The sequence below is a fragment of the Canis lupus genome, chromosome 4, assembly GCF_011100685.1.
Source record: "Canis lupus familiaris isolate Mischka breed German Shepherd chromosome 4, alternate assembly UU_Cfam_GSD_1.0, whole genome shotgun sequence".
In the NCBI taxonomy this organism is placed as follows: Eukaryota; Metazoa; Chordata; class Mammalia; order Carnivora; family Canidae; genus Canis; species Canis lupus.
Window position 1 is genome coordinate 2,742,322 of NC_049225.1, and position 18,818 is coordinate 2,761,139.

An 18,818-nucleotide genomic window follows, 5' to 3' on the forward strand; every position below is an offset into this window, starting at 1 on the left:
TGCACATGAGAAATAACGAGCATGAGTCCAACGACTAAGTACCATTTAGTGCATTTGAAACACCTCAACTATGATTCTAAATTTGTTTAATGAAGTTGGAGCAAGACATGTTTCCAGGGGGTAAAAAAAAAAAAAGGTGAAAAAGAAATAAGGATGGCAGAAAAATGCCTGTGAGCGTTCAAATGGAAATAGACATTATAACATCTTTTGTGAATGTCTATATATTTGTATAATACAAGATCTCTAAAGGGATTACATTTCTTGAGTTTGAGTCGGGCAGCCCTGAGTTTAATCAGATAAGTGGAGAGCCACATTGACATTCATGTGATGTTTCCTGGGAGAATTAATAATGCTTATACAGAAAAGCCCCCTCTTCCCGTGAGGCCTTGAGAGGGGAACAGAGAGGTGACCTCCTCTATGTGTTAGACATGATGAGGCTGGGCAGTGAGTGGCTTTCTAAAGCGACTGGGTCTGCTCCCTGACTCTTCCTCCAATGCTGATGCCCAAAGTCCGCGGGTAGAGGGAAGCTTCCTTTCCATAATTCAGCCTTTTTCTTGGGGCTTCTCTATGAGCACTGTCACCTTCCCAGGCAATAATGCCAGAAGCAATCAATTAGGAGAGTCAACAAGTCTGCAAAATCCAGAACAGGTGACCACTGGGATTTGCTCACTCCCTTTTCAACTGTGTTGTTTCATATCAAATCTGCCTTTGCCTTAGTAATAGAAGATCTGATTTTATGTCCTGGAGAAATATTTAATTCTTCTTCACTGTATGCTTTCCCTGCAGTGTTTCATAGCAAAGGGGAACATGCTTTCTGATGTTTTATAGAACTGATCTATTTTATTCAGACTCCTTGGGACATAAGAGCACCTCCTTGGGCAGGCTTGGGAGTTCCCACGGTGTGGCCAAATTGATACTATTCCTCCTCCCAAATAAAATGAGGCCAAAAGACAAATACAACATCTAGGTACCATAGCCCTGGTGTTGTGCCAGTAAGTGTTTAATACACAACTTACTAGTGTGCCAGTTAACTCTTTCATATGAAGGCAGAAAATGAACCCCTACAGGGAAACAAATTTGCCCTGAGCAAGGAAGAATCTTCTAGAATGAGAGGTGTGTAAAAGCCAAATGATTTTGGAGACCGTGATTTTTCTGTTATTGGTGGTTCTTAAGGAACTCGGGATGACCCCGAGTCAGGGAGATGGCAGGAGTGAGGCAAGGTGATTCAAACTGCTTGCTGACTCTGAGGTTCCATAATCCTAAAAGCAGCAAACTGGAAATCTGCATGTGTTAAGTCTGTAGGGCAGGATTTGCATTGCCCTAGCACCCCCTCACGTTAAAAGCTCAAGGTTTTTTAAAGCCTCTTAACTATAAGTGAAATGGGGAAAGAGGAGAGTGAGAACATTAGTTAAATAGTTTAATCAGAGCAGTTTTACAATTCTAAAATTAACAAGCATACTGGTAATAAAAGAGCTCCAATGTTTGCAAAATGATCTTGCTTCCATTCTGAGCCTGTCTTTTTATTTGTGAAGATAAGCATTACATTTAAAAGGACTCAAAATGGAGTGATTGATAATCATCATCCGTGTTTTTTGATGCAACTGATGAAATCCCTGAATGGATATTGCTTCAGCTTTGATATTAAAAATGGCCTGACAAGAAGTCCTTAATCAGCAACTGATTGCAGGTGACCAAAAGAAAGAGAAAACCCAAAACTGTCAAGTTCATAATGTATCACATTGTTGGTAGATGACACTGGCTCCAAATATACAATTAAGCCCACGACACTTTATTACTATGAATATAATTATCATGAAAGTTCTCTCACGTTGATCAACTTGCTTCTGGAGGTTTTCTTTGTTCTTTTAAACTTGCATAATAAACATGCAATGAATTATTTCTTTTGAAAGTATATTTTTTGCAGTCTTTTTGTTTTCATACAAAGATTTCATAAAGTTGCAATGTTGCATCAGAGCATTACCAAAATAAAAGCAGGAGCACATGGGGAGGGTAAATGTGAATTTAGTGAATGTCTCTCGTCCTGAGACAGACCACCTGTCTCTTTTAAAAAAGGTTTGCACAAACTGCCTTTCTTACCCTCCCCCACCAGAGAAAAGAACAAAGAAAAAGAAACCACAAAATCAACCTAAGAAAAAAAAAGATTGACATAAAATAAAGATGTTTTTTCATGCACATATCTTCTGCATAGCTCAACCCACATATAGTAAGGCACTATTTCCCTTCGTAACTGGTGTCCACGGCAATCAATTAAATGCTACAATGCTCTGTGACCATTAGAAAGTTCCTTTCAAGATGGCGAAATAAAGGGGCTGGATGAGTGTGGCTGCCACGCTTCTCTGTGACTGTCCCATAGCTCAAGGGGACTTCCAGGAGTCTCACAAGGAAATTGGTCTGTTGGTGTTGTGATTGAGAGTGTCCAAAAGAGTGTTCTTTCCAGAGTTCCTATTTTGTGTATGAATTTAGATTATTCTTCAGTCTTTATTCTCAAAGAAAGCACACAAGGTGGGGGAAAAAAGCACAGTCAGGTCTTCAGAAGCAGAGTTCACTACTCCCAGAAAGCATATAATCCTGGCAATTCACAAATTCAGCAGGATGTTTCCAAGGGAGCAGAGAGAGAGAGAGAGAGAGAGAGACTGAGACAGAGTGAATGTGTATGTTTTGGCTTTCAGAGATGATCGGAGTTTAATTTAGCTGGTCCTCATACTGTTTCCGGAAACAGTCCCCTGCTGGGAAGAATTCCCAGCACCTTTCTTGATACATCTTCCAGACATAAGATTCCTGTAAAAGTAAAGGAGATGTATTAACGTCCTGTCTTTCCCCAGAATCTGTACATTACCACAAAATAGAAGAAGGAGAGAAACACAAATTTGTTGCATGTATATATCAAATATCTAGGTTAACTGTGTAATTACACATAATTTACATGATTGGAAAAGCCCATATTCATTTAGAGACTTCCTAACCATATCAGACCTCACTTCTATTAATAATCAATCTTCATTTGGGCCATAATACAATAATGATTAAAAAACCTATTTGCAGTATATGAATTTAAGAGTTCTTTTAAAGATAATACTATTATTACTTGTAGCCTTCAAATTCAAACTCTTAACAACTGGAGGCAAATATCTGCAGAGGGAGAACTTCAGATACTTAAAGAGAACCTTTGACATTTCATACACAATTATTTTTAACTGACCCTAATCCTGTAGATTGAAGTTCATGTGGGATCATCTGCTATCTGATTAAGCAGTCAGGGCCATTATACTCATCAAAACCCAAACTCAGCATGTTCAGCTAATCAAATCTTAATTTTTTTTATGTGAACTTAACAGTTGTACTTTTTCTATAAAGACGATCTTTGCATACTTGTCCAGGATAACAGGAATTTTTTATTGAGATACAATGACTAATATCTGAAAGTAATTCTAGCTCTTCTTGTTTAATGTACACATATTCTCACAATGTATGAATTCTCTATCACTTCTTTCAGAAGGTGGTATATGATTATTGTTTACCTACCTGTCCTGTGTGCTCTGTTTCATCCTTGTTTATGAGATACATCAGAAAAAACCTACAGATAGAGAGATTAATCAGAAATGGGTGGAATGGAAATGTGGGCATACACAGACACTTTGTGATCTGGCTATAGGCTAACTCTTCACACTGTTGGCAGGGCAAAGAAATGGATCAAAACAGCAAGGCAAAAAAAAATGCCAATGGGAATCAAAAGCTTAACCTTTTTTAAAAAAATATTTTTTCAAAGGAGCTAAACTGTGTGCACAGATCAAGTTATACCTCACCATATTTATTTACTCATGGACTAGGAATCACAGTCCCCACTTGGAAAACCAGGGATTAAGAAGTTTAAATAACTTGCCAAATGCCCCACAGCTATGAATTCCAAAGCCAGCTTTTTTTTTTCTTTTGCTACTCTGCATCTCTTCTGTTTGATACTAAAATTGGGTTAGAAACTAAGAATTGTATTTTACTGAACTACAGTTTGAGTTAGTCCTAAGGAATAGCCAGATTTTTATGTATTTAAAAAAAAATGCAACTTTAACTGTGTTAAAATATAGTGTCTAGAGAGATAATAGTGCCTAAAGAGATCTGTAGGTCATCAGAAAAGAAAAATGGAGATCCTTCTATCTCTAGGAAGCAGCTGGAGTCTTTCCTACTTGAAATGGGAACCATGGCCCAGGCTCTTTTAGAGCCTGATCATGTATTCCACTTATTCTTTTCCACCTTTCCAGTTCATGTTCTAGAAGGTCTCATTCACACAAAGGGCTGCAAGTTCTTTCCTTTGTCAACCTCCTCCTGGGAACAGGAGGACCACTAGTGTGGGTCTTTCTCTCAAAGCCTGAGCACGACGGTATAAAGAAACGGAAGTCACATCTCTCTTTTGTTTCTCAAGCTTGCTTAGAAGGAGGCATTGATGGGCACAGGGTAGTGGGCACCAGAAGAGTCTGAAGAGTCCAAGACTGGTACACTCACAGGTAATTAGCCAAGTTGTGTTCCTGTAAAGTGTGGGTTTCAAAGCCATGTGGCACTGTGTCGAAGTAATCATTGCCTATCCCACAGATGAAGCATTTAGTCTAGAAGACAAAGGGAAATATTAAAATGTCAGATTTCAGAAATCAAAACAAAGGAACACACAACTCACCACTTAGGGGCAGCTTTTTTGTTTACTCAAAATTTGTATAAGGTCATGAGGCAAGGCTGAGGCAAGCACATGAATACTAATATAACTGTTGCCACAACTATATCTTGCTGGAGGCATAAAGACAGGGGTACCAGCAACAAGTACTAGATGTAGAAAGAAGTGTACGGGATAATGATGGCTGGAAAGCACTGTCTTTTCCTAATTTTCTCCAGCCCTAAGTGGGAATGCCCAGACTCAGTGATCACTCTTGTTCATGACGTTGACGGAGATCATGTAGGCGGGATTCAGTGTGTCCTCTACTGAAAACCACAAGCTTGGTACCTACCCGAACAAAGTCTGATGACCAAGCGGGGAAAGGCACAGATTACTCCCACTTGGAGAGGGCCAAATCAAATACCACACTGTGGGGCGTTCAATCCATGACTGGGAGAGGGTCTGCCATGTGCCAGGCACCGTGCTAGATACAGAATTAACCGAGGAACATATACTGAGATAACTTTCTACTCTCAGGATGGGGTGCCTGTGCTTTCTGCTCCTTAGCTTGCTCTCACTGTACCTCTGAGAGCAGTACCATCTGCAGGACTAGCACACAAAACCCAAGGAGAAGCAGGCCTTCTGTTTTATTACTAGAGTTTCATATGTATCAACTCAAGTGAATTTAATAATTGTGGCCCTCATGTGGCTCCAGATGCTCATCTTCCTTGCAAATTAGAAACTTTAATACCATCGAAGCCATGTTTACAGTGCCTTAGATTCTAGGACCTAGACTCAGGATGATTAAGATAATTTATTAAATTCTCTCTGCCTTATTGATCAACAACTGTGGACAGCAATAGACCACAGTCAGCAATAGGTCTTTATACTTCCTGATGTCTTGACTAAATGGGCTCACACTTAACAGCTCTCCCATGAACCTGCCTCTCCTCTGTGTTACCTCTCTGTTACTCCAGGTGTAACTGAGCTACCATCCTTCTGGTACCCCAACCTGGAAATCCGGGTACCCTCCCTTCTTGCTCCAAACCCTTCATCCTCTGCATCTCTGGCTGTCACCCACTTCTCTCCATGCCAACTCCAAAGGACTGCTTGAATCCGTCTGGTTCCTACATCTTCAGTGGATTTCTTCAGCAGGAGCCTCATAATCTCCTGCCTAAAAAAGGTTCACAGCCTGCTTCCCTGCCCCTGGTCTTGCCAGTGGCTAATGGACTCCCCATGTTTTAAACCATAGTTATCTTTGTAAAATGGAAACCCCATCACCCTGCTTAACACCTATTTCTGGTTTACAGCCTGTAAGTAAAACTATAAATTTCTCCAATGAGTTATTACAAAGGATTCAATATACTAGTCTGTTTACTTATATACAATTGTCTATTCACTTCTTGGTCAGTGAATCCATGATTTTGAATGGGTGGTTCTCCTGCTTCTTGAGGGGTGGACGGTGCCATGTTGGTTTGCATGCACCCAGAGCCTGCCACACTTCCAAGCCAGCATGCCAGCCAGTCGTATGTATTGCCTGGACTAAAAACAAGCCAGGGCAGCCATACATTGTTTGTGTCCTTTTCCTACTTTCTCCTGCATTCACCATTTTTGGATAAAGACAGGAAAAGAAATGCCCACAACAATGACAAAGCTGGGTCAGACTTGGACAGACTCACCTCCATGTCTTCTTTGACTTGCTCCTGTTGGTCTCTTAGTTCTCCAAAAGCATCAATAATTAAACCTAGTGTTCAATAAAAACACTTTATCTTTATCAACTAGAGAAGAATTAAATTCATAGCCCCTTGGTGAATCCTTCCAAGGAAAGGGAAAAATGTATAGCCATGCTGGGAAATGCTCAGAAGGTGGTAAAAGCTGTGAGCATACACCCAATTCACCTCCTGGGGTGGCAGCTTTATCTCTTTGGGAGCAGAAGTGGGTTTAAAAATGAAATGACAGCAGGAAAAACCTTTCGCATATATACCTTGGCATATACAGATGGTATGTTACCTGCTACTTCGTTCAGAGAAAGGATTGTGATTTCTGGTTGGAAAGTGCAGAGAACTCCACTAATGAGATTCTCAAGTACCAATTTGTAAGTCAAACATTGCCATATTAACTGAAGAATGTGCCTTAAATCATTCTTTTCTCAAGTTCCTGACAAAGAAATTTGCCATCATGTTATTAACTATGTCAGCCAGGAACGAACAGCATCGCGCTGTTTTTCCTCCTGTGACTTACTGGCTGCACATCTTCCGAGGGTTTTATGAATTTGCTCTCTTAGAAAACACATCATTGTCACACTCAATAAAGACATAAAGGATGGACTTTAAAACCTTTCAACTTGTTCATGTACTTTACTGACAAAAAAAAAAAAAGGACTGTTTTGTGCCTGGAGAACTTAGAAGATGATATCACGTTTATAGACATTTAATTCAAGCCAGGATAAAAGGATGAGCAGAAAAAGATAACAAGAGTGATTTTTCTGAGGGAGAAAAACACCTAATTCCAAGAGTCCTTGGAGTAAAAAGAAGAACTAGTAGGTCAATATGCCATTCAGGTTTTAAATGAAGGGCTCTGGGTCCTGACACCCTGGGTTTGGATTTCAGTACTGATACCTCTTAACCGTGCACTTGTGGCCAAGTTACTTAGACGACTTATGGTTCTATTTCTTCAAATGTAAATAACAGCATCATTTTTACAGGATGCATGAGGGTAAAATGAGTTAATACATGTGCCAGGCACATAGTGTAGATGTACAACGATGAAAACCTTAGGATTATTTAGGAGGCACTGATTGTGCATTAGGTACTGTGTGTGTGTGTGTGTGTGTGTGTGTGTGTATTTATATCACTTCTTAAAAAGAAAAAAGTGAAACTTTTCAATAATACTATGGTTTAGATATTTATATAATTTCCATTTGATAGACCCAATGGGCATTAGTTACATGGGTCACCCATCCCATGTTGTAAAGTCAGCAAGTGGTAGGGCATAAAGTCAAGCTGAGGAAAGTGCTCTTTCCACCGAGTTATGGGAAAAGAGTCCAAAGACACCTGTATGTATCTTCCCCTACACCAGGGTCCCATGCTGCTCTGATTTTCCCTCTACAGATTTCAAAGGAAGAAATCCCAAAAGGAAAAGTTCTAGTTGGCTTTTTCAGAAAGCATTTGACATTCTTACCCTACCTTCATGTTAGTCTGGACAACCAGGTGGCTCAAATTCTAGATCCTCTGGAACTTCAGTGAGGACAATGCTTACCTTGTATTATAGCCAAGAGGATGACAATCACGAAGAAGAAGAAGGTGATGTCAAAGATGATTCGATAGATCTCATATTCATCGCCTGCTGGGTCTTCAATTTCATCACCAATACCCCCTCCAGCACGTACCCCAACATACATGTGGAACATATAGCACTGGAAGAGAGAGAAATGGTCACTTCTTGGAGGAACATGGCCTGTTTTCACATTCAACAGAGCTAAGATTCTCTCTCTAGTTCCTAATCCTCACTCTGGAACTCTTTTTTGTTTTAGTATTTGTGATTGTGACACAAACTCTGGGCTCTTCTACTCTGCTGCCTTTTAAGTAAAATTCTACACTGCACACTCTGTCCAGTACCTTCTGTCCCACTTTGCAGAGAGTGAAAAATCCCTCACTAGCATCTGGCATTAGGTGATTCTACTAAGATCACATAAGATCACATCAAAACACAAAACTATGTTTGATCACCCTGTTCATTTTTTTTCAGTATAACAGACATAGGAAAGAGGAAGTTAAAGATGTGTAGATTAAGCTAGAAAAAACAGACCCAATAATATTCACCATCCACTCATCTGTCATGTATGGAATATGATGCTGAAATTTTTCTACTTGAACATGTAGAAGAAAGAAGAAAGATAAAAGAGAGAGGCAGGGAGGAAATAACAGCTCATTATTTAAAGTCTGCAGCATTTAAGAACCAATAATAAGTACAGCTCCAAGTGCCTGCAGCAGAAAAGTTTGGGCAGGATCATTTTTTGTGTGAGGTCTATCCTGTGCATCACAGGATAATTTAGAAGGATCCCTGGCCTCTACCTACTCAACACGGAGAGCACCCCATTCTGTAGATAACCAAAAATGTCCACAAACATTGCTATCGCTGAGGAGCAAAATCACAACAGCTGAGAGTCAGTGGCTTAAAGCGTCAATGGTTTATCTTTATTCAGGATAAGCTCATACTCGCCACGTTGGGGCCATGCTAGTGACACTTCAGCCCCTCTCCAGTGATTGGTCACAGCTCTCAAGCAACACTTTCCACTCTATCCACACCCCTCAGATAAACTATTCCTATTCTAGATCTTGGTTTGCATATTCTTTTCATCTTGAAAAATAATTTCCCACCCTTATGCCATTTCTTTTATCCTTTTGACCTTTGATTAATAATCCTTTCTCCATGTGGCCTTCTAGACACTTTCAGACCTTCTGATTTACCCAGCTGATGTCACCCATCAATGCAAAACACATTTACCCGCCATCTGCCATAATGAAGAGGGGGCAAGACCTGAAACACTGACTCCACTTGGAGAGACACTAAAATCCCCTGGTTTTCTTCTACACTTCTGGCCATTCCTTTTCAGCTGCCTTGGCCACTTCTTACTCATCTCCCTATATTTTCATGATAGGGAGATGCCCCAGCATTGGGTTCTTTGACCTTTCTTCTTTTAGGACACTTGCTAGGGGAATGTTCCCCATTTCATACTTAAGTTTTCATCTCTGTGCTAATTACTCAAAAACATTTGTTTACACCTTGCATCTCTTTCTTGAATTCCAGACCTGTATCTCCAATTTACCTGTTTTTGATGCTTTATGATCTCTCTCACTCCACTAGAATTGGCATCATTACAAGAACTACTCTGGTTACTGCTCTTTTATCAGAGCCTATACTGCTTTTTTATCAGAGCCTAAAATAATATCCAACACATGATAGGAACTTAGAAATCCCTTGTGGGATGAATGAGGAGTGAAAACACATAACTGATCAGTGTTCTTATGGAGACTTCACTGCCTCAACCCATAAACCTCAAATTCTCAGATCACCTTAAAAAGCACAAAGTGCAGGCATAGGACTGGCAGCAAGGTGATACCAAGATGCTCATAGTTCAACAGCTAATACAGTGATATATGTAGATAAAAAGTTTGCTGGGTCAGATACCTGGAATTTAATGAACAGAATAATAATAATAATAAAAAGATTGGATCACTCAGAAAGAAAGTGTCAGTCTGGCACACAGTGAACAAAGAGTATCATAAGGCAGCTCTGCCTTCCACCCCCTACCCCAAGAACAGTTCTGGAGCTCAGGTAAGGGGTTCTCTTACAGAGAGGCCTTGAAAGTCACTCTTTAGAGACAACCCAGTGAGACCAATGGTGCCTAACCTGAACTGTGCATCTGGCTCTCCTAGAGGCATAAACACTGGGCATTCTTGGTACTCCCTACTGAAGTAAACTCTGGAAGTAAAATTTTTTAAGATAGTCACTTCAAAAAATACCCCCTGGGACACTACATTAATTTCCCTGAACTGTGTGTCTAAAACAGTGCTTGAAACTCAGAACAGTAGATCTGTAGGAAATTTTATTTTCACTGTATACTCTTACATATTGTTAGAATTATTTTGACTATAAGCATTTATTTTTATTAAGAAAAGATTGGGTTGTAGGTTTCTCTCCAGGTACGTCTTCATCTGTGCTTAATCATGGCCACAGGAGATAATTATTGCAGCTGCCTACTCTTTACTTAGTGAACTAACATGGGTCATCCTTTCCTGGCTTCATCGTACTTAGCTTTGTTTGTAATCCCCTCTCTGGGCTGGGGACTCAATTTTGACATTCTGCCTGGCTCGGGTCTGGTACTTCTCCATATCCAGTTCTGGACCTTTGTCTCCCCACACTCCTACTATACCCATAGTAGGCCAACAGTGGATCACTGCAACTCCCTACCCAGCTTCTAGAATGTCCTAGCTCCAAAATCCTGCCTGCTTGACATGTAGGGGACTAAGATCATCTAGCTCCTTCCTTTTGCTAAATGCTGCTAACCAAGATGTTGGATTGAGTCTTGGTTGGATTGAGATGTTGGATTGAGTCTTGGAAAAAACATAGAGTTTTCCAAAGGGAAGAGACTGTGTTGACTTGTGGCACAAACTCTTAATGAGTTGGATGTTGGTATTCTGACTCCTACAACTGACTCTCAGGAGCCTGGTTAATGTGAGTCTCTCCTTAAGAAAATGATACACTTTTACTTTCTAGACATGCACAGCTGAAGATAAGACTATGGAATGAGGCTAAATTACTGAAGTAAATGTCTTCTATTTACTATTCTAAAAGGAGACTTTTCAGATCTGTCAGTCATCTAGCTTCTCCCAGCAATATCCCTGTCTTTATGCTCACCTTCATTCTCTGACAACTCTGATGTTGAAAAAAGGATTCCACCATATTTCAATAATAGACTTATGACCATGCTGAAAAGATAGTGCAGATAGTAGTCTTACAGATTTGATTGGTTAGTCAATAAAATGCATGGTTCACCGGTCGGATTTTGATACTGATTTTACCAACCTTAACTGTCACTACCTGGTTATCCCCAGAAATAGTAGGTAGGTGGCTGCTGTGGTAGAGTACAAAGCAGTGTGGTAAACACCTGTTAACATGGGGCTGTCAGGCTTTTCATTTTTGGGTTATCATTCTGCTCCTGAAAATGGAAACATCTCTCATTCAGCTTCCTTTTCATAGAATCAGCTCAAACCTGATGGTCAGAGCTAAAGAATGGCAAGAATAATTCCAGATGACACAGATGTACTTTGTTCAGAGAATGTGAATCATGAGGAAGAAAGGTGCCTGGCACTACGAACCCTGGAAATAGACAGTTGTTAATTCTCCGGATTTAATATACTGTGGCTTCTCCCCTAGTCACTCATCTCAGTGGATTCATTCCGGGGTTAATCACTGTTTATGACAGCTTTAGAAAACTGAGGAGGAACAGTTTCTGGTGGATTGGTGTAGGGCTTTATAAGATCTTTATCCTGACCAAAAAACAAAAACAAAAAAAGTAGAAAGGAGAGAAATAGAGACAGAGACAGATTACTTGTTGGGAGAATAGTGTAAAATAAGTGATTCAGAATAGGGGTACCTGGGTGGCTCACTTGGTTAAGTATCCAACTCTTGGTGTCGTCCCAGGTCATGATCAGGGTCCTGGGATAGAGCCAAGGGTAGGGCTCCACACTCACTGTAGGGTCTGCTTCCATCCCCACCCCTGCTCCCCCAGGTCCTCCCCCTCCATCCTCTCCCCCTACCCCAACCTGGTGCACTCTGTTGTTTTCTAAAATAAATAAATCTTTAAAAAAAAATAAAAGGAACAATCACCTAAGCTAGTTGCTTCCCTAGGAGTGACTTGTTATCTCAACCACTTAGAAAGTTTTGTTTTGTTTTTTTTCCAAAACACATAGGTCTTGACACCTACCCTGCAGTTTCTAATTTGGGATCTGGGGTGGCTTCTGACTTATGGAGTCACAAAGAGCTGCCCTGGTGAATCTGAGGTTGAGAACTACACCTTTTGAGATGAATGTTTCAGATATGCCAGCCAAGTCACTTTCCCTGGCTTGTAGCTACAGTCAGCTTTTGCTGGGAACTTAGGGTCATTTTTCACTTTCTTCTACATTCTTAGAGAGGAGATTCAAATTCTCTCAGGACACTGCTGGCTTAATTAGATTCTCAGGCTCAAAACACCATGATCCTAAATAAATAAATGGAAAAATAAAAAGAAAGAAGAAGGGAGGGAGGGAGGGAGAAAGGAAGGGAGGGAAGCACTGAAAAGGAGGAGAGAGAGGAAGGGAGGGAGGAGACCAGCCAAGTGTCAATCATCACCGAGTCTGCAAAACTGCAGCTACATCGCCACCTGCTGTTAGGTATGAAACACTGGCAGGTGAACCGTGTCCCCGTGAAAACCAAAAACATTCTACATACCCTAGGAAACAACCGGAAGCAGCAAAGGCAGTGGAAGCTCAGCGTGATGCCCAGAAAATAGGGCCTGACTGAAGAAAACCTATCTCAAGCAAACAATACTCTAGACTTCACCCTGTGAAGTCTAAATGCTAGAGATGTAAAGGAAGGATTCTCTTTTGAGAACTAAATGAAAGAAATTAAACCTGACCACCTCCTACTCCACCCTTCTTCTGTCTTGCTAGCTGCTTGGTTTTGCTAGCTTTTTTTTTTTTTTTCTTTTTCAAGATTCTATTTATTCATGAGAGACAGAGAGAGAAGCAGAGACATAGAGGGAGAAGCAGGCTATGTCTCTGACTCTCTCTCGTGAATAAATAAAATCTTTAAAATAAATAAAAATAAAAGCAGTTCCCAGAAGAGGAGATGAAGGATCTTGAAAGTGCCTCCTTACTGATTGTAAGGTACTGCATGTTAGTGACTCTGGTGGACATTACTATCAGTGACTAGTCCCTTATTGTGTAAATTAATTCTCTCTCTAATTTCTGGTCCTCTTCATTGTAGGAACCCTTGTTATCAGTTTCCTCTGTATCCTTCCAGAAACACTGTATCCATATTACAGCATATCTATTATGTTCATTTTAAGTGTGTGTGTGTGTGTGTGTGTGTGTACACAATTAGGATCTTATCATAATACTGTTCAAGATCTTGCTTCCCCTCACTTAAATGCAATTTGTATGTCTTTCTATATCAACACCTGCATATTTGTCATATTTTTAAATAGCTACCTACTTTTCCATTGTATGGATTTGCCATAATTGACTTAATCGGGACTCTATTGATAAGTTAGATTATTTCCAATTTGTGATAGCAGCAAGTATCCTTGAACCCACTGGAGCATATTTGTAAATAAATGTCTAAATCAATACTAGCAGTGGAACTGACAAGGCAAAGGGTAGGTACAACAAAAAAATGTGACGGACATTGCAAAATTTCTCTAAAATCATTGTGTTAAATTCTCAACAAATATTCATGAAAGTGCCAGTTTTTCCATCAATTTAACAACCGTGGATATTAACAAACTTTAATATTTTATAAACCTGATAGGTAAAAATAATAGTCAATTGTTTTTTGATTTACATTTCTTTAATTACACTAGAGGGTAAGCATTTTTCCAATTTATAAGCTGATGGAATTTTACCATGAGTTGTCTAGACAGAGTCTGTTCATTTTTCTATTGGCTTATTTCCTAGGGATGTGATGAGGACTTAGTAAATTAAGGACACTGGCCCCTTGTTGCAGTGTTGAATATATTTTCCTCAGTTTCTCATTTGTCTTTAAGATTTTGCTTACAGTTTTTCCTTTTAAAGTAATTTTTTTAGGCTTCCATGCATCCTAGGTTTTATATCATACTCAGGAATACCTTTTTTCATTTAAAAATTATTATTATTTCAAAAGTCAAATGTTGTTCTTTTTTTTTTGCATTAAAGTATTTGTTCCATTCAGAATTTATTTCAATTTAAAGAACTAGGATGGAAAACAGGTTTTATCAAAATTTCCTCAAAAGCACATTCATAGTACCAATACTATTTATTGAATTCTTTGCCATTCACAATTTTAAAAGCCACTTTTGTCATATTTTTAATTTCCAAGTGTATTTCTAGACTCTCTATCCTGTCCCTAGATTTATCATTCTCTAGTTCAAAGCCTGACTGAAGTGTTAGTTTTTATAATATTAGTAGTTGTCTCTCACTACTCTTTTGGGATGTTTATTTTTTCTAGAGTAGTTATACTATCATTTTATTAGTTTCTTACTTTCCCCACTAACCTCAATTATGTAGGTATTTCTATTTGGTCCTCACTGAAGACTTCATCTCCTTTCAGCTAGAGGTACATATTTTCAATCTAAGATCTCATGTAGGATAGCTTCTGATTTATCATTTTCAGAGAGGTGGGTTATAGAATAGTGATAGAGCAACCTGAAAACTTTCTCAACCATTGATTTTAAAACCAACTAAAAAGATAATTTAAGCCAGAATACTGAATAAAAAAGCAATAACTAACGGTTCTATTAAGAGATACATTTTTGGAACTTAGTGATGTTAGTTAATACCATTAACTAGCAAACAGATCACTTCAAAATATTCTCCAAAGAAATAATTTTACCTGCTGTCCTGGAATCTATGAACCAATAAAGTGTTTATGCAGGAAATCTGCTGATTATCAGGTTGGTGCAGCAGATATACAAAATGGTAGAAATAGCCCTTTATGTTCCATAAAAAAATAAAAAGTGTTAATATTTTTTAAAGAGCCACACAGCTTTTTTATTGTGCATGTTCTTTTCTCTTCCACGTGGTTGAAGAATAAAACTAACAGAAACCACTCGGATTGAAGAAGCAGGGGAATTTTTTCATTCATGTGAGATCGAAGCATATGAACTTACCGTTAGCATATCATCACATTTCATATCTGGTGTATCACCATCTTCACTTTTATTGTAGAATTTTCGGAAAAAATTGAATGCCACAACAGTATACAGGTATACAACAACAGCTAATAAGCCAACGGTTAACACAAGCTGGAAAGCAATGTGACATTGAACACGTATTAGAAATGCAAGACGTATATGACTGGCATATTTGACATCAGTGTGGGAGGAGAGCATTCCAACAGCACATAGCTGGATTTATAGACTAGAAAATAGTAGGATTCATACCTCACTCCATACTTTTCTTACGCTCTAGTGGGGAGATTTGTTTTCCTATTCTCTTTATTGTATCAAGCTGTCAGACTATTTCATGCAAAACTTGCCTACTTAATTGGCTAGGAAATGCATACTACAGCTGGAGATGAATAAACTCTGGTTTACTTTCATATCCAAATTGATCATAATATGTATATGTTGGCTTTTACCAAGTTGGTAAAAATATATTTCTGGTTATATCACAGAAAATCTAAACGTGCAAAAGTACATTTTTTTTCTGTCTACTTCCTCTGATTACAATGAATCCCTATGTTCTCAACTGTGGCAGCATACATCAAATCCTTCAGAAATCACTTTATTATTATCTGGAGGAAACATGTTATCTGAATAGAGGGCTAAATTCACGTCTGTAAATTGAGTACACTGCCACTGTAAATTTCTGCATGTTTTACCTGTAAGGACTATTAAGCTCTTCATATTTCTGCAAATGAAAAATTGCTAGCTCAAAAAGAAAAGGAATAATAACAACAAAATTTTAGAAGTTAATTAAAAGTAGAGCCAGACCAGACCTTTTGCATGAAAATACACAATAGATTCAGCATCTTCAGTTCTTTAAATACATTAGGAACTCAATACTATGAATGAATTAGCATAGTATACTTTTTTGCTAATGCCATACATTCAAAAATTAAAGTGACATATATAAGAACAATATGTTGAAATTTAGGAAACTAAAGATCATGCTAATATAACTATGAATCACATGAACTTAATGGTGGGCATGGTTCACATTTTCTGCAGGGGATCAGATTTAAAAATATGCTGGATTATAAAATTCTGGGAAAGAAGGACTGTGTTAAGCCAAATAACTGACATACAATGTGTTACCTCCCAGTGGACACTTGATAGAGAATGAGTCAATTAATACATGCTACTATAGTAAGTTTATTAATAATGAAAGTTTTCACATTATCATTGAGCTCCATTAAAACATAGATTATCTGAACTAAACCAGTATGTAAGTACTCTAAGTAGGACCTTGACAAGTGTGAAACATTATTTTTTCTGCCCAATTTAAAAGTGGTGAAAAAAACACATAGATATCCACTTTTGAAATATTACACTAAATTAAGAACATGGCATCTCATGTTTTATTACTATTACAACTAGTGCATCAGGATGCTACAACACATTTTGGTTCCCTCTAGTATAAAATGGAGCAAATATCATATTAGGAAAAAATTAACTATTTTCTGGGGATGTTTCATATGTGCCGGGGCCTAAGCTAACACCTTTATGTCTTTATTTCATTTTACCCAAAACTCTAAAAGGCAGGTACTTCTATTGTATTCATCTTACAAAAGAAGTAGAGATTTAAAAACATTAACTAAGTTATCCAAGGTCAGTCATACAGTGAATCAGTCAAATCAAGACTTGAAAGTAGGTTTAGGGGACTCTTCAACTAATAATCCCTAATGGTTTATAAAAGAAAAAGTGCAGATCCTTCATTCACAGAAATGTTTAAAACTGTACATTGCCATTGGAGGTTAGGTTTATTTTGGTCAGCATTTTGTTTTGTTTTGTTTTGTTTTTTGTAGGAGTGAAAAAAAGATTAACCTTTACCTGTTTGCCATTGTGCGTTACCGATGACAAGATGGTTCTTAGTGTTTTGAACCCCATAGCAATGTCAAGGAGATGAGCAGCAAAAAAAAAGTTGTTATAGTGTCCAAGAATGGACATAGTCATATACCAGGCCAGGTAGAGAAAAGACTAAGAAGACAAAACAAGGGGGAAGCATATCAGAAGGCAGAATGAGTCACTATTGTCAAAAGCTACTCTGATTTCATTCTAATATAATCACTTCATTTACTTTACCTTCCTAGTCTATACATTGATATCATTCTAATGAGTTATGTCGGTTTGTGTATTTCATTTTCCCTTAGTTTGTTCTGAGAGGTTCAATGTTGTCATTCTCACTTTTCTATCAGAAAGTGTGTTCTTATGAATCTTCCCAAAGAGAAAATTTTATTGACTTAATATTTGATAGCAAGGTATCTCCACCTCAGCACTTACTGGTAGTTTACACTGGATAATATATTGTGGGGGCTGTCCTGTGCACTGTAGGATGGTTAGTAGCAACCCTGGTCTCTATCCACCAGATGCCAGTAGCACCCTCCTCCCTACCTGCGACCACCAAAGGTGTCTCAGACATTGACAAAGGTCCCTTGAGGGACAAAACTACCCCCGCTGGGAGCCCCTGCTCTACAGTCAACCAAAGAACCAACTTTCCCTCCCTCTTTTTCTTTCCTCTTTCATTTTTCATTTACTCACTAAGTCAGTGTTTGTTGAGACCTACTAGTTGTAAGAGATTATATGTGGTGTCTTATTAACCAAGCATCTCACTTTATAGGAGCCAAAACAAGTCGAGGAGAAAACACAAATACCATTTAAAGTCACTAAAGGCTGTAATAAACCTAATAACACAATTGATACTATCTGTAGAAATCTTAATTACAATCAATGTAAGGGATTAACTTTACAGAGGCTATAAAATATATATACTTTTTGATGGGAGGGGAATGAATAAAGGAATAAAAGATACTGTGATCACACTGGGTTTTTGGATTAGAGTCTCTTGGGCATGAGGCACGTTTTGCCAGTGGGGTCGAGAGCTACCTATTTTGGGAAGGGCTGGAAACCTTCATTTTGACTAGAGGATATATTAAGCCTTAAAAAAGAACAAAAACAAGACAGAGGGGGCTAAAGTGGTACAGAGTTTTTATGGGCAGTTTGGGGCTGAAGTTAGAAATTAGGTTGAAAAAAAGAAAACAGACTATGCAGAATGTGCTCGAGAATGACAGTTCGGTTTGAGAGTGAGTTTCTGTTTCAGAAAATATGGAAATGTAGAGCAGGCTTGGAGTCCTCAAGGCCAAGTTAAGGGATGTGGTCACATCTTATAGGCACATGAGAGCCCCTGGGGCATCATACAGAATAATGGTATATGAAAAGCAGCATTTTATGAAAGTGTCTTGAGCACCTATCAAGTGCTGGTCACTGCCCCATATATTTTTACATACAGTTTCTCATTTTATTCTAAAAAGACCCCCGAAATAAGAAATTTTAGCTCCAAATTTACAAATGAGGAAAGTGCGCTCACTCAGGTCAAATTTCTTTCTAAAAGAAGGTTTATCCATTGTTAGGATACCACTGGCCAACCCCACAGGGGAGGTTCTGAGAGCCCTGACTAGCAGCAGAACTGGCCAGGGCAGAAGGGAGAATCACAGAGGGTTGAAAAACAATCCAATTAGGCACATAATTAAATGTATATATTGGAAGGAGAAGGAAAGGAGGAGTCGAAGCTGGTCATTTGAGTGAAGGTAACAAGAACAGAATACTGAAAGAAAGAGGAAATGGTGGATAGGGGACTGTATTTAATGGGGAGGAATGAGGAGAAGGGAAGATACATTTGTCTTGGGAACTCTGGATGGACAC

The 18,818-nt window shown here is 38.7% G+C and overlaps 1 protein-coding gene across 5 annotated transcripts in view; it reads right to left on the reverse strand.

Moving 5' to 3' along the window:
* Positions 1 to 1,400: 1,400 nt before the first annotated feature.
* RYR2 (ryanodine receptor 2) overlaps positions 1,401 to 18,818 on the reverse strand; it is a 726,942-nt gene continuing 709,524 nt past the window's right edge. For all 5 annotated transcript variants that reach the window (XM_038533815.1, XM_038533818.1, XM_038533817.1 and 2 more), the window contains 7 exons: positions 16,950 to 17,096; positions 15,066 to 15,200; positions 7,916 to 8,072; positions 6,337 to 6,401; positions 4,516 to 4,616; positions 3,544 to 3,595; positions 1,401 to 2,799 (listed from right to left, as the gene is read on the reverse strand). In XM_038533815.1, the coding sequence (XP_038389743.1) occupies positions 2,704 to 2,799; positions 3,544 to 3,595; positions 4,516 to 4,616; positions 6,337 to 6,401; positions 7,916 to 8,072; positions 15,066 to 15,200; positions 16,950 to 17,096 (753 nt within the window). In that variant the 3' untranslated portion in view covers positions 1,401 to 2,703. The remainder of the gene's footprint in view (positions 2,800 to 3,543; positions 3,596 to 4,515; positions 4,617 to 6,336; positions 6,402 to 7,915; positions 8,073 to 15,065; positions 15,201 to 16,949; positions 17,097 to 18,818) is intronic.